This window comes from Falco biarmicus, chromosome 1 (assembly GCF_023638135.1).
Source record: "Falco biarmicus isolate bFalBia1 chromosome 1, bFalBia1.pri, whole genome shotgun sequence".
Lineage (NCBI taxonomy): Eukaryota > Metazoa > Chordata > Aves > Falconiformes > Falconidae > Falco > Falco biarmicus.
Window position 1 is genome coordinate 39,761,943 of NC_079288.1, and position 26,189 is coordinate 39,788,131.

Sequence of the window (26,189 nt, forward strand, 5' to 3'; positions counted from 1 at the left end):
TCGTACAACAGCAGAACTACATTAGCCCCTCACACACCGTCCACCTTGACTCCTGCACCTAGCCTGCAGCAACACTTCTGTTCACCTGAGAAAATTCAATGATGCTCAAATAAAGCAGCAGCATGTTATTTCATAGTGAGAATCAACATGGAATAAATGCTTTATCATTCTGAACAAATATATCGTACGAAGAGCTGACTACGGACATCTACCTGCTGAATCTGTCTTAGTCACCCAAATGTCCTCTAGTCTCCTCAGATGAAAGTGCTAATATTTTTGTAGTACCTCCAGAAGACTGTAAATTAATTCTGTGCTTACAACAAACTGATAAAGGCTATTGCTTCAAGTGGTACACTACATGAGAAACACCCTCTTGGCACATCTTGTTTGGGAAGCCCAGTACTATAAATTGTAGCAAACGAGCAATAGTTCCACAATATCAACAAGCATTTAACAAAGACTACTCTTAAACTCATTCTTCCCTTTAACCACAGCCATCAAAGCATCATGCTTCCAGAAGGAACAGAAAATACTTTCTATTTTAACCTAATCTTCACTGTTCTCACCGCTGGAATGAAGACAGTTCAACTACAACAGAGTAAGTTTTCAAAAATGTGATGAATCTAGCATTTTCCTTGATTGCAATGGTTTCAGCTTGTTCCCCTCTCAGTATCTTAAGTCCTACTGGAATTTCCCATCAACAGATTTCAGAAAGCAGATGTTTCAGTGTTCAGACTTTTTAGGACACAGATATGGATCCATTAATTGAAGGATTTATTTGCTACTGAACAATAAATAAACCTTGCTTTTACAGTAATGATTACCCAAACAAGTGACAACTAAAATTCCACCTGCATTCACAAATATGTTCACAAAACACAAACAAAAATGCAGTTCAAGTGTCCATTAAGGCATTCTCTCTGCTCTTTCCCTAGCTTCAATTAAAACACTGGTTTTTATTCATTGATATGAACAGAAATGAGGTAATTTGTGTTTCAGTGATGACTGTATCAGAAAGAAGACAACAGAAAATTTGTCTGTTAATTCAACTGAGGAGCATGTAAAAGTTACTTATTTTGGTATACAAGACTCAGTGCACACAGATTAACTTAGGAAAAGGTTTTAAAAGTATATTTTAAATCATATTCTTATGTTGTTCTTGTTTTGAGGGCAAAAGCTGGACAACAATTTGTGAAGTCGCTTCATCTCCTTGTACTTCAATTTCTCTGCCTGTGAAACAAGAATAAAACTTACCTATCTTTCTAAGGTATTTTGTGATCTTGAATGAAATGCATCAAGTATAAAAATAATAACGAAATACAACAGAGAACCTACCTCATAGGCAAACACATTTCCAGTTGTCTTGATGGCCACAATATGGGAGTTATTGGTAAATACAGTAAACAGCACTGGACAGTGGTATTTACCTGATGTAGGGGAAAAATGTTTAAATTTTGCATTAAGTCCTTGCAACTGTTTTGAAATAGCTAGTTTCTGTTATCTCTGTGAAGGTTGTTTACATTAATTTTTAATATAAAATGTAACTTCAGTGTGTATTTAATGGTGTTCTAACCAGGCTTTGATTCTTCAGGGCCAAACAGAAAAAGTACTGCTTAAGAGAATTATAAGGCAGGCAATGAAAATGACGTTTTGAAATCTACTGCCTTCAATCCCCCAACACAGAACTTTCTCAAACTTGCCTGATACCTGTGAAGTACCACAATTTATTGTTATTGTTGTAATCAAAGCTCTATTGATAGCATGAGCCTGTACCTTGTGATATGCCCAGTGCTCTATCTTCAGTGTTGTTTCCAGGAATAAAAGTTTAGCTTATATCCTACAAAAAAGTTCACAGCAGCTGTTGTGCTTTTAGGAGAGGAGAGCATTTTGTATTCAAATATGTCAAGCAGAATGCCATTAAATCTGAACACGTTATTCAATAAGGAACCCAGCTTCTGCTCTAATCAAGCTGTGAATTTTCCCAGGAGGGTCAGCATAAATATTAAGCATGTCAACAACAAGCAAACTGACGGAAGGCAATGTACAAGGGAAAAAGAAAAATGTGTGGATGAGCTCAGCAGAAAGCAATTAGAAGAAAGTTATTAATACTTGATCAGTTTGCTAGACCTGGGTGTTTGGGTGAGATTTTTTAAAATAGGTTGGGCCTATTTTGTTCTTTTCTACCTAATTACCACGTGAAAATCAAAACCAGCAGGGACACCAGGACCGACTGCTCACAGCACCTGCAAAGCCAGAAGAGGCAAGCACTGCAGAGCATTTACCACTAACTCACCAGCCAGAGAAGGCGCTCTGACCTCCAGCACGCAAATGCAAGTAAAAGCCAAGGACTGTTTCTGTTAATGCCACCAAACTGCTGAAGGAAAGCCACTGCCACCACAAGGGACTGGAATTCAAGAGGAAGTTTAGAAAGGGATTTTTGGAAGTGGCATCAGGATATGGCCCAACTGATGGGTACAGAAACATTCTGGCAACATACGAGGCCTCACTCCAGCTGCATAAAAAAGCAAATCACCAGGTTTTCAGCTCTAGCAAAAGCAGAGCTGCTCACTTGTTGATCTGGATAGAATGTACTCAGCTAAGGAGGTATCATTAAATGGAAGCAACTGCAACATCTGAAGGCCTTTTTTATCATATAGGTGTGAACTGAAAAGATCCTACATACGCACAACCATTCTACATGTTAAGATTTAAGGAAAAGTTTGCTGATAGAAATGCAACATTTTACTCTTGCTCTTTAGCTGCATTTTCCCTTGATCGGTTAATGACACAGCATGCACCTTTTAAAGGAAAAGGCTTCTGAGACTGTATGGTTCCCGTCACTCCACCCCAGCATTATGAAGTAGACTTCTTTAAGGGAAGCACAATATCACAGTATCTTTCAAAAGCCTTGGCCACTGTGACTATTGATCATTTTTTAACACCCTGCACTTGAGACAGATGGAACACAAAACGCAGAAGAAATCCATCAGCTGCAGAAAAGACCTTGTAGTCCATAGACTTTGGCAAGATAAGAAGACAGACACTATAGAATTTTATTCCCACTTAATCCTTGCCGCTCTCATTTCAAAGAAATCATTATCTGCCTTGTAAAAGATTAATTCATCTTCACTCTTTTATTCCTAGTATCCCCTCTTAGATAGCAGATTTTGTATCTTTAAACCCTGCAGAAATAAAACTTGAGGCTGCTGTCTTGTGTGCTGCTATTCATAAAATCCCATGTGTTCATTTAAGTCGAATTCATTTTATAAACAAAAAGTTGCCCAAAACCAAGTGAACAGCAAATATTGCCATAGGTAAGTCAGAAAAAAACTACCATATTATAGAAATCTAGCCTTTTCTGAAATTTTTCCTTCAAGTAAACAATACCTTACTGCAATAGCAGCTATAGTAAAGTGAAATTGCTGAATAATTTATAGCTCCCCAGTGTAAAGAAAACAGAAATGGAACTTTAAAGGTAAACATGTCCCTCACCAGAAGCACTTATTCTACTCAAAAAATAAAAACCATGATAGAGAACACAAACTGCCACTTTACCATGAGTAAGACAAACCAGGATTTATTAAAGCACTCATTAAGAAAAACAAAACAAAACAACACAGAAAATGACTGCACTTACCTTCACTGTTTTTAGCAAAATTCAGCTTTATAAGTGATTTGGCATCTAGTTTCTAAAGAAAATGAAACATTAAAAAAAATTAATCACAACAGAATCTAACTGTGGAAATAAAATGAAACTGCAACATCAGTGTTGGGATTTAATAGTACATAATTTATTAATAATATATTGCAAGTTGTCTGAATCATCAGAACACTGGGAACTGAAGTCTCAGCCCACAAAACCAAGGCTCACTGAACCTGAGAACTGGGAAACGTTTATTTACAGTGTTGTAGTTTGACACAGTAGAGGGCTAACCAGACTGAATAAGCTTGAGAAGTTGCACAACTGCCTCAGCACAAACTGAAAGGGGAGTCTGCATGGAAAGCTGAGAGGCAAAGATGATTACTGCTGATCAGGAGTGACAATTCAGATGGGACCTCTGATGAAAGACATAAAGCCAGAGAACCATTTTGGCAATCAAGCTTGCTACCTTTTCTGAAATGCCTGTAATTTTTCTTTTACTTCAGGAAACGTGTACCAGAGCCCACATGGTAACTAGCAATAATGAAGAGAAACAGAAGCACAAATTCTCTGGAAAGGCACTTGGGTCATGAAGGGAGTCCCAGGAGCGATCTTTGGCCGCTTAATCCCTGGGTAGCAACCCCATGGAAGAGGGAACCGAGATGGCAGCCGAGGCTGGGGAAACATTCCCCAGTTGCAGATGACACAGCAAACTAAGCTAGCTCCTGCCCTCCCATGCTGCTTCAGAATAACGTCTGTGGCATTGTTCTGCTGCCCTGTCTCTGGAGGGGTTTTCTGACATGGCAGGGGAAGAGCTACTGGGCTGGCAAACACTTCAGGACAATCAGGCTGCTCCCTCCTCACATCATTCCCTAGGACACAAAAGCTGAAAGCACATCCAAAATAACAGCAAGCCTTCAGTAACATGACAGGGCAGGCCCACGTATGCCAGTCATTTCATAGGGTCAGCATGTGATTTGGGCACATCGCTGGCATGATGGGGCATACCACAAGGGGGTCACCCCACCAGCACAGGCAGGTAGCGCTCAACTGGGGTACCCAGCTGGAGACAGTCCAGCCAAGCAAGCTGCAAGGCTCGGTCAGGATCTCAGATGTATTAAAAACACTCAATAAACCCTCTGATTGTATCAGCTGTCAGAGACAGTTTTGCTACTAAATTGATGGTTAAAAGCACAAGCCTTTTAAAAGAAACAATCAGTTCTCTTTTTGAAACATGCACCTGAACAGATTAGGGAGGTTTTTATAACCCAGACAGCAATTTATAAGCAGCTACAAGTGGAGGTCTGCCAGCCGTGGTGCCGATGCTGTTAGTTCAATCATTATGGCAAAAAGCGGTAACAAAACCATGTGAAACTAAGTCAGTGGGCTTTTTCTGCCTAATCAAAATTCATATTCTTGGTTCAGAGAGTACACGTTATGACAGCTGGACTCATTCGTTTATAGGAAGGCACTTTGCAAATTGTTTTCAGCCAACTGGCAGGTTCATTTGCTGCCAGAAATGTAACCATCTCTCTTATTTACCAGCAAGAGCAGCAATGAGGACTAGTAGGAATAAGATGGGAAATGGAAAAAAAGAGGCCAGGTTAGGTTATATATAGTTAGGAGATGGAAGACTAGTGCCACTGTTTTTCCTTAAGTGGATTCTCTTAAAAAAACCCCCAAAATCCCAACATCTGCACACTGCTGGAATACAAAGACAGCTAAGGCAATGGCAGTTTCTGAAACTAAGTGAATGCAGAGATTTATTCATTTATTTATCTTCTTACAAGAAAAAAATTGTTGAAGTGGTAGTAGGGGAACAGCAGAGCTGCCAAAACAACATATGATCCCAGACAGATCTGTTCAACGTAAACAACTGTTAACACAAAGTAGCATCCATCTGTCCACATGTTGTACAACAGCCCTAAAGTTATGTTCCAGAAAAAGCTGCTTTAGAAATACAACTGCTGGAAACATCAATAATTTGAAGAAAGGCCTTTAAACTATCTTCCTGGCAGACTTGAGCTATGCCCAAAACATACGAGCAGATCATCTTTAAACAAAAATGGAACCAGTTCCCTAAGAAACAGTTCAGCATGACTGAAGATTTATATTTACACCTTGACAGAAATTTAGTGGAAAAGGCAGACTAAACTGCTGTACAGGCCTTAAAGGTAGAAAAAGCTGGAGTAGACTGTTTCATCTGTCAATGTATGATGTATCATTAGAAGTGCTGCCAAGTCCTTGGACTCCTCTCTGTACGCAGGGAAATAGTATGGTATTTCAGGTCATATCTTTCCATAATATCGAAAAAGGTTAGTTTTCAGCATTGCTTACTCAAATGGTACATCAGCTCCCTACTAAGACCAGCATTTATAGTCTTATATGTCAACAGTAAATTAAAAAGTGAGTTTCATATAGGAGTTTAAATACATGCACTGCCTGGAGTCTCCTTCCAGGGTGAGAACTCTATACTGGAGTGCTGTATGAACATTATAAACTCTCTTGCCGCAGACTGGCCTCCTATCAAGCTTTCGATGAAGAAGTGACCTCAGCATGTCAACTCCCATCCGGAGAAGCTCTGCGCTCTGGCTCAGCCAGCAACAGCTTTGTGACCAAGCACTTCCACGGCATATCATGACAGAATTCCCACTACAGGATGTGATGTATTTATGAAAAGCAATGGAAATGGACCAAGAGTTGTATATAAGAAAGTATGTGGAGGAAATACAATTAAAGCCACATCTCAAAAATATTTTGAGAAGCTGATTGACATGTATGGCAAGACAAGAGGAGGATTTAGTGTTTTGTCAAAGGAAATCTTTGGAACACCAGAACAGCAAAACCAGGCAATGATCTGCTACAAAGGATTGCCATGGCCCACAAAGGCAGCTCAGGGCTCAAGACCAGGCTGCAGGACTGGGCAACTGCACATGGAGCAGCACAGAGGAGGGAGTCCAGCCTTCCAGTAGGTCCAGTTATGAAAGACCTACATGTTATACAGAAAACTATGAAAGAACATGATATAGGAAACCTGTATGATTTTTTTTTTCCTCTCATGTTCTTCATTTCACATGAGAACAGGGTTATCTTGCATGTGGGTGAATCTGCTTTTACTTACTCTCCAACAAAAGTCAAAGCTTTCCAAGCACTACCACACAGTTTGTTGCCATGGAAATGACCATTATGCCACAAACAGGCACCAGCGTTCACAGGAAGAGATAGCAGGAGTGAATGAGTCCTAAAAGGTGTTAAAGTACTTGTTTTCATGTATTTCTTATCATTAATAAAGTATAAGAGAGTTCAAATATTGCATACACAGCTCAAGCTCAAAACTATTTCCCACCTCAGTCTCCATGACACACACCTACCATCCAGTTTCAGCCAACCTCCAGGGAAGAAAGCAAGGAAAAAGCAATGTTTATTAAGAACACTTGATCTAATTACAATTCTAAATTCTTAAAGAAAACAAAAGGCTATGAGCATCTGCCACTTCCCCTATGCAGAAATAAGAGCTGCATATTCACTTCTAAAAATATTTTATGCAATACTGGAAAGCAGACGCATTTCACGGCACATAGTGCCAGCTGCTCCACAGCATGGAAGGGCTAAAAAAAACAAATGCAAAAACTGTGCAAGCTCTTTTCTCAGCTGACTCCTCTCTCACAGGCACACTTCCACAAAGGCAGCCAAGGCTACTTTTGGCCATGACCTACTTTCCTGCAGCAGCAAAAAGCCCCACTGCCCCGTGTGCTCTCATCTGTCAGCTGACAGCCTGCACTCGCTCCTGCGGGATCCCAAAGGGCAGCATCCTTTATTGATACCCAAAGCAGAGGTTATTACGACGCATAGGTTAGTGGGGCACTGTGGCAGCTCACAGATGAAGCATGCCGATTGTTTCGAATTAAATCATTCTCTGTCATCGCTGTGTGTCTCATGAAGATATGACCTACAATCCCCGCACATCAATTAGTTACACTCTCTGAATCTCTTTAGTCTGTGGCTGCATGTTCTTGTTAATGAGGCTCTGACCCCGTTGAATACGCACCAGCCTGAAAAGCAATCAAAATGGACTCCTTTGATTCTCTACCCACACATGGGTAGAGTTGGTGAAATGTGGCAACAGTTGTTATTTAGTAAATACAGACTTTCCCGCTCTATCAACAGTAACTGAGTTAGCCTTAAAATGTTCAACACTTCAGGATCGGACACCCTTCTGGCAGGAAAACACAAGAATCCAGTGAAGCTACTGTGGGGAAAAACTAATGTGTCACATCTGAACTGGATGACAACATGAGGACAAAATCATCCAGTGCTGCTGTGACCATTTGGTAGGTTCACCAAAACAAGCAACACTGAGTTACCTCAAATAGAAAAGAAAGCCAAACCAAATACTAATGTTGCCTACCAAGTACCAAATTTAGCTTAACAGCAGCAAATGAACTTTCTATTAAATTCTATGGTTCCTTTAAAATGAGACCCGTTACTCTTTGCATACAACTTCACTTTTTAAGAGGCCCTCTTACAATTTTCCCTGCTATAAAACCTTCAAGAAATATGGGGATACGAATGGAATTAATAGTATTGGAATAACTCCATGTAGAGTGTTATTTATTTGAGATCTTATAAATGGATTTAATGACATAAAAGGCATTGGAAATCCTCAGCAAGTCTACACATTATGGGAATATGATTGGAAACAGCAGCACTGTTTTAACAAGATAAGCCATCTTCACGTCGTTTAGTATTTCATGAAAAATTTGGGGTGAGCAGCCAAGAGGCCAGAATAGTCTCACAATTCAAGGTATCATTTCCATGTTCAGTTCAACAGCAAAAATATTTATCACATGGACAACTGTCTACCAAATGCTAAAAAGATACCCTCAATTCACATTCTTGGATGCAGCTGCTGTTTAACCGCAGCTTTCATCTACCACTGAACTGGTATGGAAATGGACACAAAAGATCCTTCATTACTCACATCCAGAGCACTGTATTTCCATATTTAAATTTTAATTAAACTGACACCATATGGTCACCAAAGCCCTGTCCAGAGAATCATAAAGATATGCTTGATAACACACATGGCTCACAGATACTAGCAATAATGTTGCTCTATCAAAGACCATATTAACAGAAATTACCATGAGAAAAAGATGGGTAGTTTCATGTGCAAAATTAAACCTGCAGTCTTAATGTAGTCAGAAGTCTATAAGTCCAGAGACCCACAGCCAAATGCAACATGGTTCATGGAAAATAAAGCTTTGCAGAAGCACCAAAAAGCCAGTCTCTAATTTTAGTGAAAAATAGGCAAGTAAGGATCTGTGGGAAACCTCATGCTGCATCTCATTTAAGGCTAGAGCATTTCACAGATGCTAGTTTTTCAAGTGTCACAATCACAGAACCCCATCCAATGTGCACACTTCCACCAAAACACAGAAAAGGAAAAAAACAGACCATCTGTTCGGTCTGTAAAACGTAGATGTAAACACTTTTTTGCTGTAAGGGAAATAATGCATTAGGAATAATGCTAGACACATTTATCTGCCTCTGTCCAGAGCTGGCTTACTGGGTAAAACACTGCTCATCACCACCACAATCCTCATCAGCAAGGTGTGAAGAAGGCTCAGCAGCTTGGCCAGTGACTCGTGACACTGGATGGTTTTAAATGCCTCCTTTTGATAAAGCACTTGAACAGCAAGTCTAGGCAAATCTCATCTTCTTCACTCTCACCATTTCCCAAGGATTTGGGGAACTGAAACATAAATCCCCCTTTTAGGACAGATGAAGGCTAACTCCTAGTGGTGCTGAGTGTACTACTGTAAAACATACAGATACAGCTTTGGAAGAGAAATAGCCAACTATTCACATGTTCATCCATAACAAAGGAGAGTGGGAAAGTTTCAGGAAACCCAGCAAAAACGGAGTCATCTTCTGGGTCATTTGCCTCACCAAGACCTTCATCCTCTTGACTCCCTCTGTGTTTTAGGATCATTTCAGTTATGACACATGACTTTTTGGGCAGGAATCACATCCTCACATGTTTCTATCCAGAGGCCTTGAAAATTTATGGTCAGTAATCAAATATTAACTAATTTAGACTGTTGACTAAAAGCTAGTAATTTCTGAGGCAAATGAGGTAAGACAACACGGTTCAGTTGCTGCATATTGAAAAGTTTATCTCGTTCAAAGTGGATTCTAGGCACTTGAGCAGCAGCGTGTGTCTGCTGCCCCAGACAAAAATGCACCTGGAGAGAGATGCTTAATGATGATGGCTGTAACCACCCATGCCTGAAAGACTGCTACAGACCACAGAAATACAGGCAGCAACATTCAACTGGAGTCAAAAAACAGAAAAAAAACCCCAAACAAACAAAAAAGAGAGAGAGAGAAAAAAGGAAGAACCACAGCTCATCCTGGCTACCTCTTACTTACAAATAAGTACCTGCTTCTGAAATGACCCAAGCTATCAGGAGAAAAGGCAACCAATTATAATATTCTGAAAGTACCCTTCATGCCTCAACACATACACTAAAACTGTTCTCTGTCTTACACTGCCATGTGTAATATATCAAACTATTATCAAAGTATTTCAGGAAGAGATTAGAAAATATTCCCATCACTGTTCCAGACATTCACCCAGCATTTACTGTGTATGATTAGGATTAACTCTGTTCAAAGAAGTTAATTAAAATTAAGGAAGGAAAGTCAACCAGGACAACCATGACCATTTAGGGTATAGAGAATTTAAAGGCAAGAAGAACATCTGACAGGAAAATACAAGTCTCAACAAGAAAATGTCAAGAAAGCATTAAATTCCTCTGTACCAAATACACAGCTGTAAACACTAACAGAGAGAAGCACAGTTTTGGCACAAATACAAACAAGACTAAGCTGGTCAAACCCAAAATTTACAGAAGATATCTATCAGATGAAAAGCCATCAGAAAAACCTCTCGGCAGTCATAACAGGAAGAAAGCAAACAGTGGTTCAAGACAGAGCACGTAGTTCGCAAAGCAGACTGTGAGAGAGATGAAGACCTCAGAGAGTCTTCCAGTTTTTTGTTCCTGATCGTTTCACCCTTCTTTCTGCGACACATGAAAACCAACTAAGCTGGATTTGTCTGAATCATTTTTCAACAACAAACCTTCCCTTGGTTTTATTTCTGTAAGCTTTGTTCTCTGCTCTGTAATAAGCTATTACTCACCCAGAACAAAACTGTATTCCCACCCCCCACTGAAACTTTTCTTACAAATCAACAAGAAAAAACCTCTCCCTTTCACTTCAAATGTACAGGAAAATATGGTGAGTTTAACAAAAAGGGGAAAAGGGGGACAACTGAAATTTAAACCTATGCAACATCTGAAGACTTGACTGAGTTGCATCAAACAAATTAAGAAACACACTTTGAATTCAAAGCTGAAGATGTGCCGACTTCTTCTGACATGTATGTGAAAAGCGCCTCTAGAGAATTAAACTTCTCATTTATACATCAGTTACACTACAGCCAAATGAGACCTGAAGTTACTGATCCACCTAAATGTTCATTTCCAAAGCCCCAAGGAGAAAAATGTAGCAGACTACTTGGGTGCTGGGCTCTGATGTTGAGGAAAAAAGACAGTGAAAGGAGGATATTTCTCACTCCTGAATTTTTCTACATCATGAAAAATATTTCAGTTGGTCAAACTATTTTTCTTTTAATTAGATAGCCCCAGCACTCTAGATATGGGATATGGGAAAACTGATGTGGAGATAGCCTACCTATGAAGGGCTGCACAGCATTTTCCTCTCAATATTTTGTATCTAGACAAAGAATGAAAATGCTCAAAGTAAGCATAATCTTTTGGAAACAGTAAGAACGAAGAAAACTTTTCAAGAGAAAAAGATGAAAAGTCACAAGGAAAATTTGAATCCTGCTGCAGTGTGTCATCTTTAGAAGACCATCAACATCCTAAGGTAGTATTACCACCATGATGCAGAAAGGTCTAGACAAGCACTCTGAAATGCATCACAGTGAAAATTATCTACAGCTATTACATTTTCCTGACAACGTATTCCAACAGCAGCTACTGCTACACTGGCATGAAAGAGGTCACCTTCAAACCACAGATCCTTGTCTGATGGCAACCATTATTTGCTGCTCATTATCTAGAAACACACCTGGAATAACACAATTAAAGCAGCAAGCTGCAGTAAATTACCACACAGACCGTATGAACCGACTTAAAAGCCCATAGTCACTGTTGATTTAGCCAATACAGTTTACGTGAACCTTGAACTTGTCCTCTCCCCTTTTCAGCCCAGAGACCCATTCCACTCAACTCCGTGTTGGATGAGTTTTGTGACCTTGATCTTAACACCAGCAACGGCTGAAGCTCATGCAACCCATTTAACAGGAATCCATTCTTGATACATATGGGCCCTGCACTGATCATTTGACAGAGGTGGAGAGACATTTGTAGTGAACTGTAAAGCATTGGCTGGCACTTAACCTGTACTTTTAAGACCTGTTCCTACAGTAGCTGGTATTTCCCACACTCCTGACATGCTGCAGTTTCTTTATTCAGAATATTGCATAGGAAAAAAACCCCAAAACCTAAGCCTTCTTTGTCATTATGTTCACTTTTCTGGTGAAGAAACAATTAGTGCTTTCTATGTCTGTGCTTTCAAAATACATACATGGTAAAAACACTTTTATGTTTAAGGAAGTTTCACTTTGCTCTAATTTCTGCATCCTTTTCAGGCAGGATTTCCCTTATTTAGGCAGCCACAGATTTTTATTTTTTTTTTTGGGGGGGGGGGAGGGAAGAAAAGTGCTGTAAGGTTGGTTGTTCATTTTTAAAGGGAGCTCAATAAATTCAGCAATAAAAAAGTAATCTTCTCCATATTCTCTCCATCAACCTAATCTTCATCAACCTGATTAGCAAGCCTCTCTCACTGCAAGACCAGCAACTGATTTCTATGAGACTGAAATCTAGTTGGTCAAACGGAAAAGAAACCATGCTTTCACAATAAAATGAAGTAACAATAGCCACCAGCATTTTAGAGAGGAATTGGCTAATAAACACATTTAAGAAAAGTATTTGAGAATTACTTTCCAAAGTTTTGAAATAACAGATTTGGCTGCAATTTTTTCTTTTGAGGGTAAGAAGTTACTGGTTTTGAAAGTGCCTGTAATTATTCAGGCAAGCACCATCCTTACTTCAAACAAATGATTAAAAAAAAAAAGGCACTGCTGACATTCCTATGTGAGCAGTGCCGGAAGGACGAGGTGTCTGCTACATGCTCTGTCACTGCTGCAAGGCATTGCAGGTATAAGATGTGCGTCTCTGGGTGCTTTCAAAGCATGGATCAGACAGGCTCACTACATGAGACAGGCACCTGTACTGCTGCAATTATTAGATCATATCAGTCATAATCTCACCCCAAGTCATTTTTATTTGGTAAACACAGGATTAAGAGTATGGCAGAACAACAGCAAATATTTACCTTGTACACAAAGCAAAACTTTGGGTACAGCACTCTCTTTTAAGGCAGCAGATGTCCTACCAGGAAAAGTCAGAGATTTTCAGCCTTCCGACTCCAAAGTTACTCCTCATTTTCCATGTCAGTGGCTCTGACTTCTACTACTTCTTTATATGCCCCAGACTCCTTTTTACAGTTATCTTCAGAGGCTGCCCAACCTTCCCCAACATCCCCCAAAATCCTCAGAATTTATAAAAATTTTCCTATTTAACCTAGTAAGAAGCTAAAATCTTGAGACACTTAAGAAAAAGTGCTCTCTGGACTGTAGGTCTGGATCATAACCTTGCATGAGACAGGGCACAACACAAACTGTGCTCTGCCTCATTTGGAACAGGAATGTGACTGCTAGGCTCATACAGCCACCACACAACATCTTCAGGTCTCTTAACCTGACTCAGGCGTATGTTAAGCCCAAGCTGAATTAACTTGACTGAATCCTGTTTGCCCTTCAAAACATGCATACGCACCAACTGCACAGCTGCACATGGCCCTTAACATGAGGGCTGCCTCTCCGGGTTATGCAGGATCAGCAGACACATGGATTTTAGTTTGCTCCGAGCAGTGCAGAAAGAATTCACAGAGGTGAGCACTCTATATGAGTTTAAAAGTAGATGCACTTAAAACAGTCACAAAATTGACTTTGGACCAAAGCCTTTGAAGTAAACGGCAGAGATAAACTGCATTTCAACTGTCTGAAAGAAAAAAATACCCACAGAAAAGGGGGACCAGGGGACAGACCACAGCTACTTCTGAGACAGGGGAAGAGAGACCCTTGCCCAAGTTTACAGTGCCTTGAATGGGGCTGAAGTACAACCACAACAGCCTGGCCTGCCTACAGGCAGTCAGAATGTCACTGACCAGAGTGGAAAAATAGGCATTTACATCAGACACATTACAATGCAAAGAAAAATATCTGAGTCCACATATAACATACTCATGCAACAAAGAACAATTTCCTTGAAATTCCTGTCAAAAGGTACACTGATCTATCATCTGTTCATATTTGAGATTCCAACAAACCAGACATGCTCTGACCAATCTCACTTCTTGGAAACAGGTATTCCTGAGCCCAGCTGGCTGACTTGTGTGGGCATGCTGGTTAGGGCTGTCATATCACTGCTATATGAAACATTCTGGCAAGCTTGCAACTATCTGCAAGCGTAAGAAGCCAAACTGCAGTTCCCAGTAAAGGAATGAGCTAACTATGACTTTCCTCTTTATTTTATGCAATTTTAGTGTAAACATGAGCTAGGCAGTGTCCTGACAAATCTGACAAAAAAAGTAAGCGAGCCAATACCATCTGACAGGCTGTAGTTGGCTGCAAGAGATGTACTGTTTCTTCCAAAATTATTGCTGTAGTAAGAGAAGTATTTTTTATCCCGATGCATTCTTAAAAGGGGTGGTGGGCAGGCAATAAATCTAAAGTTACTTTCTGGAATAGCTCATGAGAAACTCTAGACAAGTTCAATGGTGACTTGTTTCTTATTGGTGTCCATGCTGCACCTCAGGAGAATATTCAGAAAAGCAAGAAAAAATAAACAATAAACCACAAGGAAGTACAGGAAAGGAAAGCAAACAAATTTTTAAATATTTAAGCCATCAAAGAATAACTGTGATCTTGGCATTTCAAAATTTCTTTAAAAGGGAAGGCTGGTCCAATAGTTTAGGATTCAGAAGAATCAGAGAAGTCATTTGTAGATCAGTTCACAAACATCCAGTTAAGAAAAGACTAGCACAGCCCTACCTCTGGGAGCACCATGAAGATAAATATATTAATGATGCAAGGCTCTCCAGCTCTCCACTGAGGGGTCTGCATCAGAAATAACACAGCTAGACAGATTTAGTGAGTATTGAGAGTGCACCATGAGCAGCACCATTTCCAAGTAGCCTATTGACTTCTCTAAAATGTTTGGCCTGTAGCAAACCATAACAGAAGTACAAGCCACAAAGGATTTCATCATAATTTTTAACTTCAGGACAAAAATATGGAAAAAATCTCCAGATCCTCATTACCAAGACAAAACATCAATCTGCACAAAATAACTTCATAAGATACCGTACAAAACACAGCACTGCAGCTAATGTGGCTCAACTCCTTTTTAAAGAAATCTAGAATCTTCAATTTCTCTAAGTCACCAACTCATTACAGAAAATATTTTCTGGTTTGTACAACAAGCAAGCTGTAAAAGTAACAGAAGGTGCACACAAAATGATAAATTAAATAGAGGGCAGTATAGTCTAGAGATGCACAAGCTCAACTCACCGATTTCCTCTGCCGCCTACCCTGCCTTGTCCCACCACCCCCATCCCCTTCCTGCCTAACACCACCCTCCCCCCGCTTCTGAAAACCAGAGCTAGCCCTCTGGGAAACACTGGCTAAATTATGACACTCCCTTCAACCCCACAGGGCTGTATGCTGTTCTGGAGAGCAAGCATCTCCTTTTTCTTCCAAGTGGTCTGGAACACCTTTGTCCTGTGGAGGAGAGTGCTGCACAGTACAAGTCCACCACTGAATAAAAGAAGAAAGGGCTCCCCAAACAGAGCAAAAGGGGACACATGCTAGGGAGAGCTGGAGGTGCACTGCAGATCAACTACAGAAGCACAAGTCTGGGTAAACTAACAGACCTCAAAGTCCAACATCATTTGAGCATTTACGGTTTGCCAAGTATATTCTGCCCAATCTCCCTTTCCCTGTATTTCACAAGACCACCAGATACTTTACATTTCTTGCTTAACATTTACCCAAAGTAATTTTAAACCCCATCACAGTTCACAATCTGAGAACAGGTGTCATGGAGGTTCTCTGAGTGAAAAAAAAATTGATCTGGCAACACCCCAAAACTCCCAACCAATGCACACAGCAGCAAGGTGGTGAGAGGCTGGTGAAAACAAGCGAAATAGCTGCAATTCCATTCCTACTCAACAATACATTGGCCTCCTCATGTGTGAAGAAAAACCTTCAATCATCTCTCCATCACACAAACACACCTGCAGTTCGCTGTAACTGAAGATATTAAGTCTCAAACAGCCTGTTCGTGTTTAGTTTGTAATACTGCATCTGTATTTAGCCTCTCCTCGTATCTGTCTGCTGGGAAAATCTTTAATCAAACACAAGATGTTTCAAAGGTAACCTCATACCAGAGAGCCATCTGCAAACCAAGCACCAACCCTGTGCAATGGCTGCCACCTAATGGTCCAGAAAGTAACTGTACTTACTGAAGTAAGACAAGTTTCAGTAGCTCGAGCAACAATTTCTGTTTAAAATTTTCCTCTACACCCTCACAAACAATGCACTCTCTTCTAACGTACCAGAAAAAAATGTAATACCAACAAGGAAATATTTCCAGTACTTCGTATTTATTCAGTGCTTTACAACTTCACACTACTACAGAAAGTAACCTCTTCATAAATATAATTTATGCACAAAACAGGTGGAGAAAAAACACCAAGGTGCTGATCATAGCGTGAAATCCATGACAGAGGCAGGTCAGAAACATTCTAATATATATTGTCAAGATAACTCAAAAGATTTTACATCTTAAGCTTACCATGTGTAATATCATCTAATAATGTCTCTAACCCGCATAAAGCAAAATATCCTTTTTGTTAGGAAACATCACTGCTTGCCAACACCTTGCCCTGTATGGACTACAATTCTGCCTATACGAGGCAGCAGTACAGAGTCTTTTCCGTCAACAACCAGTCATCACTAGTGGTAACAAGAGCTCGCATTCCCATCTATACAGATTTTAATTGTGCCACACGTTTAAGAAAGGCAACTTACCCTAGGAGTTTATATAAATGAGCTGCACATTTCCTTTGCCGTACAATTTACAATCTAATAAAAAAAAAAAGGGGAGGGGGGCAAAACTCCCCTCTCCTCTTTCTTCCACACATGCAGTCCAAGGCTGATTATTTTCTATTACAAAGATCATTTAGCAGGATGACAGTGGGGGGATATCAGGTGTCAAATCCAGAAGCCCCCCTGCTTTTTTTTTAAGCTAAAAAAAGAGATCCCTAGTAAATCTCAACATTAATGTGAACACAGCTGATCTCACAAATATCATACTTCAAAATAGCACTCCCATTCAACTCTTTTTGCTTTAGTGAAAGCGTTTTTGTTTCTCCCACACATTAAATAGGAAACTGAGCATATGGAAAGCAGAGACATCATGTGAATTCCCCCATCATTACTTACTTCTCCTGTGATTGGATTGGTTCCATATTTCTTTATCCAAGGAACAATGCTCCTGAAAAGAGAAGGGATAAAGTAATAAGCAACAAGCACCATCAGAAGCCTCTACTGATGGGCATGATTATTTTTGCCAACTTGCTAACACCAAATGATGATTACACAGCTGTAACCAGTTCAGCAACACAAAAATAAAGCTAAATACAGAGAGTAACTTACAGTATGTCGAAGACTGTCCCATCTGGTGTGCAAACTGGGTATTCAAAGGGCTGCAGAGACAAACTAGAAAAAAAGTGCACATTCTTTTTAGCAAAATCAGCTGGAAATCATGATGACAGAAGCAAATAACATTTTGCTGATTCACTTGCACATTAGAGCAAGGCCTACACCAATGAAAACATTGAGTGGCTGCCAATACCCACTACCTGATTCTACATAAATTAGGTTAACAGCAAAATCCATGAAAGAAACTGGTGCAGTTCAGCAATACGTAGCTGCCAGCACTCACAGACATAGAGCCAGGGGATGCTTTAATACTCCCCAGCCTGCTTCCATTGCCATGTTGGGCTCCACCAGCACAAAACTCTGTTCAAGCAGAAACACTCAACTCTCTTTGCACTGAAGTGGGCTAGGGAGTGACTGGCAATCACATTCATCATCCCTGTTAGGGATGCTTCCATAATCCAGCCAGCTTTTAGCCAAGCAGCAGTAGTTTGTAGATATGGACTGTAACTTCTGCAACTATTCAATTTACAAGAGGGTATCTAACCCACCTCTACTAACTCCCCTCTTTCACTCCAGCACTCCAAGCAGTAAACACTGAACACAAAAAATCAGCATAAATATTTCTTCAATCTATTTAATTACTGCCCCAGAAAGATAAATGAACAACCAAACATATTCTGAGCAGAGAAAAGTAGATTCAAGACCCAATTATGTAGATTCAAGAGACAGGAATGTACATGATAATTGTTCTGAATTACTTTATCACTTGTGAATTCTTTTAACCATCGGATCCAATCTCTGCAGATACTAATCATGGAAAGGACAGATATTGTTTTGTTTTTATTGAGTTTTTTCTTGCTGCATTACCGTCCTAGCAGGCACAAGTCTGTGAAAGTAACTACCTCAGAAAAACATTGCTTCAGTAATGGTTCAGTGTCAACAGCCTGATAATGTAATAATGTAATTTAATAATGTGATTTTGTTGTCTTACCTGCAGTGATCAAATGATAAACGTCTAAAATTAGTTCGCGGAAGGTCTGTTTATGGGGAGGAAAAAAAAAAGCCACAACAGAATTTGACTAAATACATGGTGTTTTAGGTAACAAAGAGACAGCTTAAAGTTCCATTTTGCCATATGCATGGTGACAATTTACTGATGCCAAGGAAAACCACACTAAACCTTGCAAAACTGTAACTTAAACTGGACTTCAGCTGAGCACAAGTAGCTCCTCAACTCAAACCGAACCATCAGAAAAAAAATCAAAACAGAGCTCTGACAGCACCGAATTTAAATCTGACGATCAACGCGCGGGCCAGCCGAAGGCAGCGGCTCAGCTGGGTGGGAAACCTCAAGCTTCTGCCCTAGTTGCGATGGGCTGAGGGCCAGGCCCGGGTGGCATGGCCCGGCAGCAGGGCCAGGGCACAGGGTGCTCCGGAAGCCACCCCAGAGCCAAGGGGAGTCGCCTGATCCGAGGTGAGCCCCTCAAACTGAGGTAACTCACCTAAGCTGAGGGGAGCCCCCTGAACCGAGGGAAGTCATCTGACCTGAGGGGAGCCCCCCAAACTGAGGGAAGTCGCCTGACCTGAGGGGAGCCCCCCAAACTGAGGGAAGTTGCCTGAGCTGAGGGGATCCCCCTGAGCCGAGGACAGTCACCTGATCTGAGGGGAGCCCCCCGAGCCGAGGGGAGCCCCTCGAGCTGAGGGGAGTCCCCCGAGCTGAGGGGAGTCCCCCGAGCTGAGGGGAGCCCTCCAAACTGAGGGAAGTCATCTGAGCTGTAGGGAGGCCCCTGAGCCAAGGGAAGTCGCCTGCGCTGAGGGGAGCCCCCCGAGCCGACGGGAGTCGCCTGAGCTGAGGGGAGTCCCCCAAACTGAGGGAAGCCTCCTGAACTGAGGGGAGCCCCTCGAGCTGAGGGAAGTCGTCTGAGCCGAGGCAAACCTCCCGAATTCAGGGGAGCCGCTTGAGCCTAGGGGAGCCCCCCTCGCCCCCTTACCTGCTTTCTTGCCCCCATAGAACTGCGTGTACTCCGCGCACGTGATGTACCTGCCGAGAGAGCGGGGTCACTCACACGCCGCCCCAGCGCACCCGCACCCTCCCCACGCCCCGCGTGTCCGCGCACTCCCGGAGGCCCCGAAGCGCCCCCCGCGCACAGCCCCGCTCACATCTTGTCCTTCTGGTGCTGCCTCTTCCCCATGGTGGCGGCTTGGCCCCGGCGGCCCGGCGCGGGGGCCTCAGCGACGCGTCTCCCGGGACACCGCCGCGCCTCCTGCGCCCCACCGCCGGCGGCCGCGGCCTCCTTCCGGTGTGGGTGCGCCGCGAAACGCCGCGCCACGGAAACACGGGCGGCGGGCGGCGTTCCGGGCCGGCCCGAGGGGAGGCAGCGGCGCAGAAGGCGCTAACAGAGATCCAGCTTCAGAAAAGCTCATCTTCATTTAAATCTATTTAGTTGCATGGAATTTAAAAATTGTAATATTCCTGGCCCATTGAGCAGCAACAGAGCATTCCAAGAAAACAATGGGTGGAAGAACCTACAGTGCCCCATATGGGGATAGCTCTTCAGGAAAAGTACTTCAGCATCTCTTCAAAGACTTAATGACAAAGCACTGATTTGCCTTAGCTAATTACCTTTAAATCCTATTAAACAGCATTAATTTCCAGACAGATATGAACACCACAAGGCCGAACAGAGGATGGCCGCAATCCACACGCCTTACCTTTGGCAGGAGCAAAGGGACACCTCTCTGCAGGCCTTCACCTGCCCAATGCCTCCAGAGCCACCCTTGTTATACCACCCACCTGGCAGCTGCCTACACCCAGCAGTCAAGAGTCAAAATCCACATAAGCCGATAGCTGGATTCTCACTGACTTCACCAAGCTTTGGACCAGACACCTTTTCCCCAGAACAGTGTCTATCTCCTATTTTAAGGGCTGCTTGCCTGCATACACAAGCACAAGATGGGCACCACCTGCTGAGGTTGCAGATGTCCCTGATAATTGCATCTTTTCAGACTGGAAGTGAGGGGAACATGGACGTCTCTCCTTACCACCTTCACTTTCCCCACCAGGTACGTGCCAAATCAAACTGTGCTGTCACTACATTTCCCACTGCTGGTTGAACTCGCTGATGCCATACTGAAGAATTGCTGCTAAATCAGTTGTTTTTATTGCTCTTCAAGATGTTTCAGTTGGTGTGCACACAAGATTGCTGTACAAAGTAGTAATCTGGTGTCCATCGTGTCTGGCAGTTGAATACAGGAGGCAACAAAACCTTCCAAGTGCCTCAGAGAACACATCCTCCCCCTCCAGGGCCCTGACAACCATACAATCACAGAGCCACCTCTCTGAAAAGGGTCAGCCCCCTTCAGCCAAAATCCACAGTAGCAGAGCTAGTCGTCCTGCCTGAAGGCAAAGGATAGTGTTTCTGCTAGAAGGTTAGGGGAGAAACTGCTCTTTTGCAAGTGTTTAAATACACTTAATAATTTCAGTACTAATTTTCTTACTCAAAACCATTTCAAAGGCAGGCAATAAATTGAGGCACACTTGAATAGTTAGTTCATGGAAAGAACCAACACATACACTTGCTTCTTTCCCAGCACCAAACATACACTGGGGAAGAAAACAAGTTGATTGACTTTGTTTCAGTGGAATTCCAAAAGCACTCCACAAGTGAACTGCTGGCAGGCTGCCAGCACTATTTTGTTATTATGAAATGCCACCCAAGGAACACTGCCATAACTGCATGAAGCTCATTTCTTGTCGCAGTGCTGACCACTTCTGGCATCAGTCAGGGGAGCCTGTCTTGCTCTGTGTTGCCCGATTTTAGGAGTGCTCCCACACAGCTCCTGCTCCCTCAGCTGAGATGTGGCTCCAAGACAAAACAATGCAGCTGGTCTAGGGAGATCACAAGTACTTGTCCAATCATGCTTTCAGAGGAAAGATCACCCAGACAGTATTATTTATTCCTAGACACTTAAACATGATTCAGCCTGCGTTGACATTTCTGGAGATGCCTGTGCCCTTTGTAATAATTCAAGACTGTTGTTTTGCTTTTTGTTTTTTAAACCAATGCAATGTTCATTTATTTTTGTACTTACAAAAAAGAGCCACCCCATCGTATCCATCCCCCTCCCCCCAAAATGCCTTTTACAAACATTTAAAAATTAAAAACCAGATGATGACATTAATTTGGTAGAATTATTTTGAAACATAGCTTTTGTAATTAGCATTACATTTCCTACAAGATGACTTTGTAGAGATAGCCCGATTATCGGCCAAATAAAATTCCATATTACAAGTTAGCAAATTCTAGTACAAAAATAGTCCATGTGTTAGAACAGCCTCTTATTATTATTATTATATTCACAGGAAAGAGTCTATTGGCTGCATAATACCTTAATATTTATGAAATTTCTTTTTACGTGGCTCATTCATCTAATTTAATATAGTGTTGAGCCTCAATAAATCCTCAGGCAAAAACCCTAAACAGGGTTAAATATGCTGTTCAGTGTACTCTGAAGTACTGTGCTTTTCACAGGACATCCAAGAAACCCCACAAACAGTTCTCAGCTAGTTTTGATATTAAAATGAGATCCAGATCCAAAAGGACCCCCCTGAAGTACATATCCATGACTTTCCATAGAAACAGAGGCCACAGCTTCGATCGTTAGGTTTCACTTGGGAAACGGTCTAGCTCATCCACTCATTTTCATGAATCCACTTGTGAGCTTCCTCAAAAACTAAAGCAGGTCACTCCTGAAGCATCTGGGACCCTTAGGGCACTGCCCTCTTCAGGAGTGTCCCTACTGACTGGCTCTTGCTCCTCTTCTGTCTCTGGTTAATGCTGTTCAGCAGTTTCTCTCGGACCAGGCCCCGCAGGGAAAATCTGGGGAAATGCTACTTGTCTCTCAAGATGTCTAGCTGCTCTTGATATTCTGTGAAAAGCCTCTGGAAGCGGAGGTTCTGTCCAATAACAGGAAGAAGCTCTTTCAATAGTTCTCTCTTTCGTAAACCCTGCACAAAAAACCACAAAAGCATCTTCAGAATGTATACTTGATATCATGAATATATTCCATAAAGCTGTTTAAGATTCATGCCCTTTTTTCCTGCCTGGAGAGAGCTGTGTGTCTTATGTTCTTACTCTGCTTACATGACTCCCAGAATAAAAACCATCTTTACATTTACATACTCATGATGCTGGTGCAGCCTTTGCACTTACAGACTCCAGGCGTGCTCTGAGAAGGGAAGACATTTAATTGGCGTGTCACTATTTCAGAGTTGCTGTCTGAAGAACATGGAGACCTGAACACGCAACTCTGGTGCTGTCTTGAGCACCATGCAGAGGGAGCAGAGCTGGGACTGTGGCAATAAACATTTGCCTACAGTTTCACATGAAATAAATACAAATGCCACGGGAGGAAGCCTGCTTATGAGATTAGAGCAGAGTATGGAAAGGATTCCAGGTCAGCAAAAATAATGTGCAATTGCTTTTTTGCCACTAAGTTTAATCATATTTGAAGTTCTATTGTCTACCCGTGTCCTGTAATTTTCATAGGAAACTCTTCTTCATTCTTCATTAAACTGTTACCAGGACTTACCATAACTGTTGATTCCCACTGACTTCCAGCTGAGTAATGGACTGGACCCAGTAAATCCTTGCATAATTCTCGCAAACGATATTCAAACCCTGAATATTATCAGAAATAAAACCACATTCATAAGCATTTCACTATATATAACCACTCCACAATATAACTGACAACATTCATGAAGGAGTTACAAGTATGTAGAATAAAATAAAGCCAAAACCACTGGTTTCTGAAAAAAAGTGTATTATTCTTCTAACAGCAAATCTTTGGAAAGATAAGATGATTTGTAAAGGATTTATTTTAGGAGTTCCAAAGGGTTCAATTTAAGTTCTCAAAACCAAAAACACTACTAAAGGTGATCTACAATAGGGAGAAAAACTAGTTACTCCAATTTGTTTTAAGAACTGCCCTGATCTCAACTTCACTCCCACCTCCCACATAAAAATACCAGCATTTAAAAAAAAAAAAGCCATTGGAAAACTGACAGACTTGAACAGCCAAATAACTAATAGAGATATCACAAGAGTTGGAAAGCCACAAGATGAAAACCAACAAAGGGGAAAAGTTGTTAGGTTGCATTTAATAGCAATATATGAATTTGGAAAAATGAGACAGTAGTACAAAAAATAAAATCAGACATCCTTCTGAAACATTTAGCTATTACTAAATCAGAAGAGATCTCTCAAACCCTTTAGCAAAAGAGCTTTTCACAAAAATAAAATTGATTCAATTAATATGGACAAATTAAAGAAGAAGGAAAAAAAAAAGAAAACCTTTAGTAAAACTACACAGTTTCCAGGCCAGCTTTATTCACCCAAAGATCAGAGGGGGGGGAATTCCCTTACAAGTAACAAAGTCATCTGTTCAAGAGTAACTTGCCAATCAAGGTATAACAAATTGAATATTTTAATGGATTAGAATTCATTAAGTGTTGAAATTCATCATAGGAATAATGGGTCAAAATAGGATGTGCAATTTTAAAAATTTAGCAGACCTAGAAAAGTAGTGAAACAGTTCATAGACACATGACAAAGCAGAATTTGCAGTGACATACAGTGCACACACACGCGCAAGGCAGTGACATTTGTGCAGTGCAAGATGAACCCTGCACACATGGTAGAGAGGTTCTCAATTAGTGAAGACTTTTAAAAGTATAACCATCTCTCTAACATATGACCTAAGATGAACATTTTAATTTCAGCTGGGAAAGCACAGAGAGAAATCATAGGCAGCTCATCAGGCTCTCTTGTTAAATAAGGTAAGGGTCAAAAGGCAAGAATTAATGAGCTCAATTTTAATTCTGCCAGCACCTATTAGGCGGCCCAACATGAACCATTTTGCTTCCCTCTGTGTAAAATGATTATACATGGTGAGGAATAAGGCTGAATTAATACAATGGGAACTACTAAATTTGGAATGCAGACAAGCAGAGATACAAGAGATTCTTTAGAATCCAAGAAGCAAAAAGTCAGTTGGTTAACCTTATTTAACATAACAGCATAGAGATATAGCATATTCAAATATAAAACAGACACAAGCAACCTTTCTTGTGGGTTTCCTTCCTCACAGAATTTAACCTGTGAAGCTCACAGTACAGGCTGTTGAAATTTTAGGATGTTAAAAAGTGCAAGCAACAAGCAAATTCGCTGCAGTTTTATGTGGTCTGGTATGTGTCAGAGACCAAGCAACTCTTCCATTTCACATCAGGCAGCCATTGTCAGTTGCCTGAGGAATGTTACGTATTTTACAAGGTGCTGCTGGTTCCTCTGAAACATCTGCATTTGCTGCCAGATAACACATACAATACGATACGCCTGACAGACCACTGCACCGTTTCACAATGCAATGGCTATTGCTGAAGTCCGCAGGTGGCACTGTTTCCTCAGTGTGCCAAAATAGGATTCCCAAATACTGAGGACTACTGAAACAAACGGACTTCAGCAGTTTGTTTTGGTTTTAAGTAAACACTGAGTCTAGAAGCCAAGTGCTAGAAGGAGACTTAAGTGCAATCATACATATACATGACACAAACAGAACATTTCTTAAAAGTACATCAGAGTTGCAAAGAAGTAACACAGCATGGCATGTCTCACCTTCATTAACTAGGTACCGTGCATAGATAAGGAGCCAGTGGCGATATTCATGACTGGACTGTAACATAAGTGCTGCTGCTATCTGGTTCTCCAGGTATGCAAGTGTTGTTTCTTGTTGCACTAAATGAGGCATGGAGAACAATCTTGCCGCTTGCCTTCCTGAACTACAAAACCAAAAAATTAACATGCCAGCCATAGAATCAGATACTAGTTTAAGAAACACATATTTTTGTAGTACAAGCTATTCTACACTCATCTTTCAGAGGCACCTAGCGCTTGCAGAAATCAAGGTTTAATGACAAAGGTAGCACTTCATAGCAAACTGCCTTCCCCCTCCAGTGGGCCATTTACAAGCATCAAGGCCTACCGTAGGGTTTTCTGCCTCCTGCTCTTTTTCTGTTCTTTTCATCTTTAAAAATCATCATCTTTTTAAAAATACATGCTTACCAGTGACCAAGTGCTCCTAAACATTTATAGCAAATTAAGATGACTGCCTTTACCTTTCTTTGCCCCTCACAGGTGAACATCACAAAACAAACAAGATACAAAGGTTAGCTTGAAGCATTTAAAAGATTTCTTGCAAATAAATGTGTTGTCATCAGAAGGCTCATTTGACAAAAGTAGCCAATTATTTCCTTTTGGAAAAAAAATGCTAATTTTTCAGTCCGGTATTTTCTCTCTCTCAAAGTGTTGTTTGTTTGTATTTCAAATATTTTTCCCAATTAATTCCCCTCCATACCAAAAGAACAGCTATAAAGTCGTTCAACTCTACAGTTTCTCTCACCAAAAAACCTGAACTCAGAGGTGAAGGACAGAAATAGCACAGAAATCTGCCTGTGAAATCTAATTCAAATCCAGGTGAGGATGGGCTACTAAATTACCTACAGGAGTCTGCTCTGGCTCACACAATTCCCTCATGATATCTTCAGAT

The 26,189-nt window shown here is 41.2% G+C and overlaps 2 protein-coding genes across 2 annotated transcripts in view; both read right to left on the reverse strand.

Moving 5' to 3' along the window:
* The window catches only part of PPIL2 (peptidylprolyl isomerase like 2), a 72,220-nt gene extending 52,326 nt beyond the window's left edge, over nt 1–19,894 (reverse strand). The window contains exons 1-7 of the mRNA XM_056343069.1: nt 19,743–19,894; nt 19,574–19,623; nt 18,574–18,619; nt 17,577–17,639; nt 17,364–17,415; nt 3,638–3,689; nt 1,336–1,427 (exon numbers count right to left, since the gene is read on the reverse strand). Coding sequence (XP_056199044.1) covers nt 1,336–1,427; nt 3,638–3,689; nt 17,364–17,415; nt 17,577–17,639; nt 18,574–18,619; nt 19,574–19,623; nt 19,743–19,774 — 387 coding nt within the window. The 5' untranslated portion in view covers nt 19,775–19,894. The remainder of the gene's footprint in view (nt 1–1,335; nt 1,428–3,637; nt 3,690–17,363; nt 17,416–17,576; nt 17,640–18,573; nt 18,620–19,573; nt 19,624–19,742) is intronic.
* Nucleotides 19,895–21,755: 1,861 nt separating this feature from the next.
* Nucleotides 21,756–26,189, reverse strand: part of LOC130152568 (protein HIRA) — a 38,148-nt gene continuing 33,714 nt past the window's right edge. The window contains exons 23-25 of the mRNA XM_056346390.1: nt 25,259–25,422; nt 23,175–23,263; nt 21,756–22,590 (exon numbers count right to left, since the gene is read on the reverse strand). Of these exons, the coding sequence (XP_056202365.1) occupies nt 22,474–22,590; nt 23,175–23,263; nt 25,259–25,422 (370 nt within the window). The 3' untranslated portion in view covers nt 21,756–22,473. The remainder of the gene's footprint in view (nt 22,591–23,174; nt 23,264–25,258; nt 25,423–26,189) is intronic.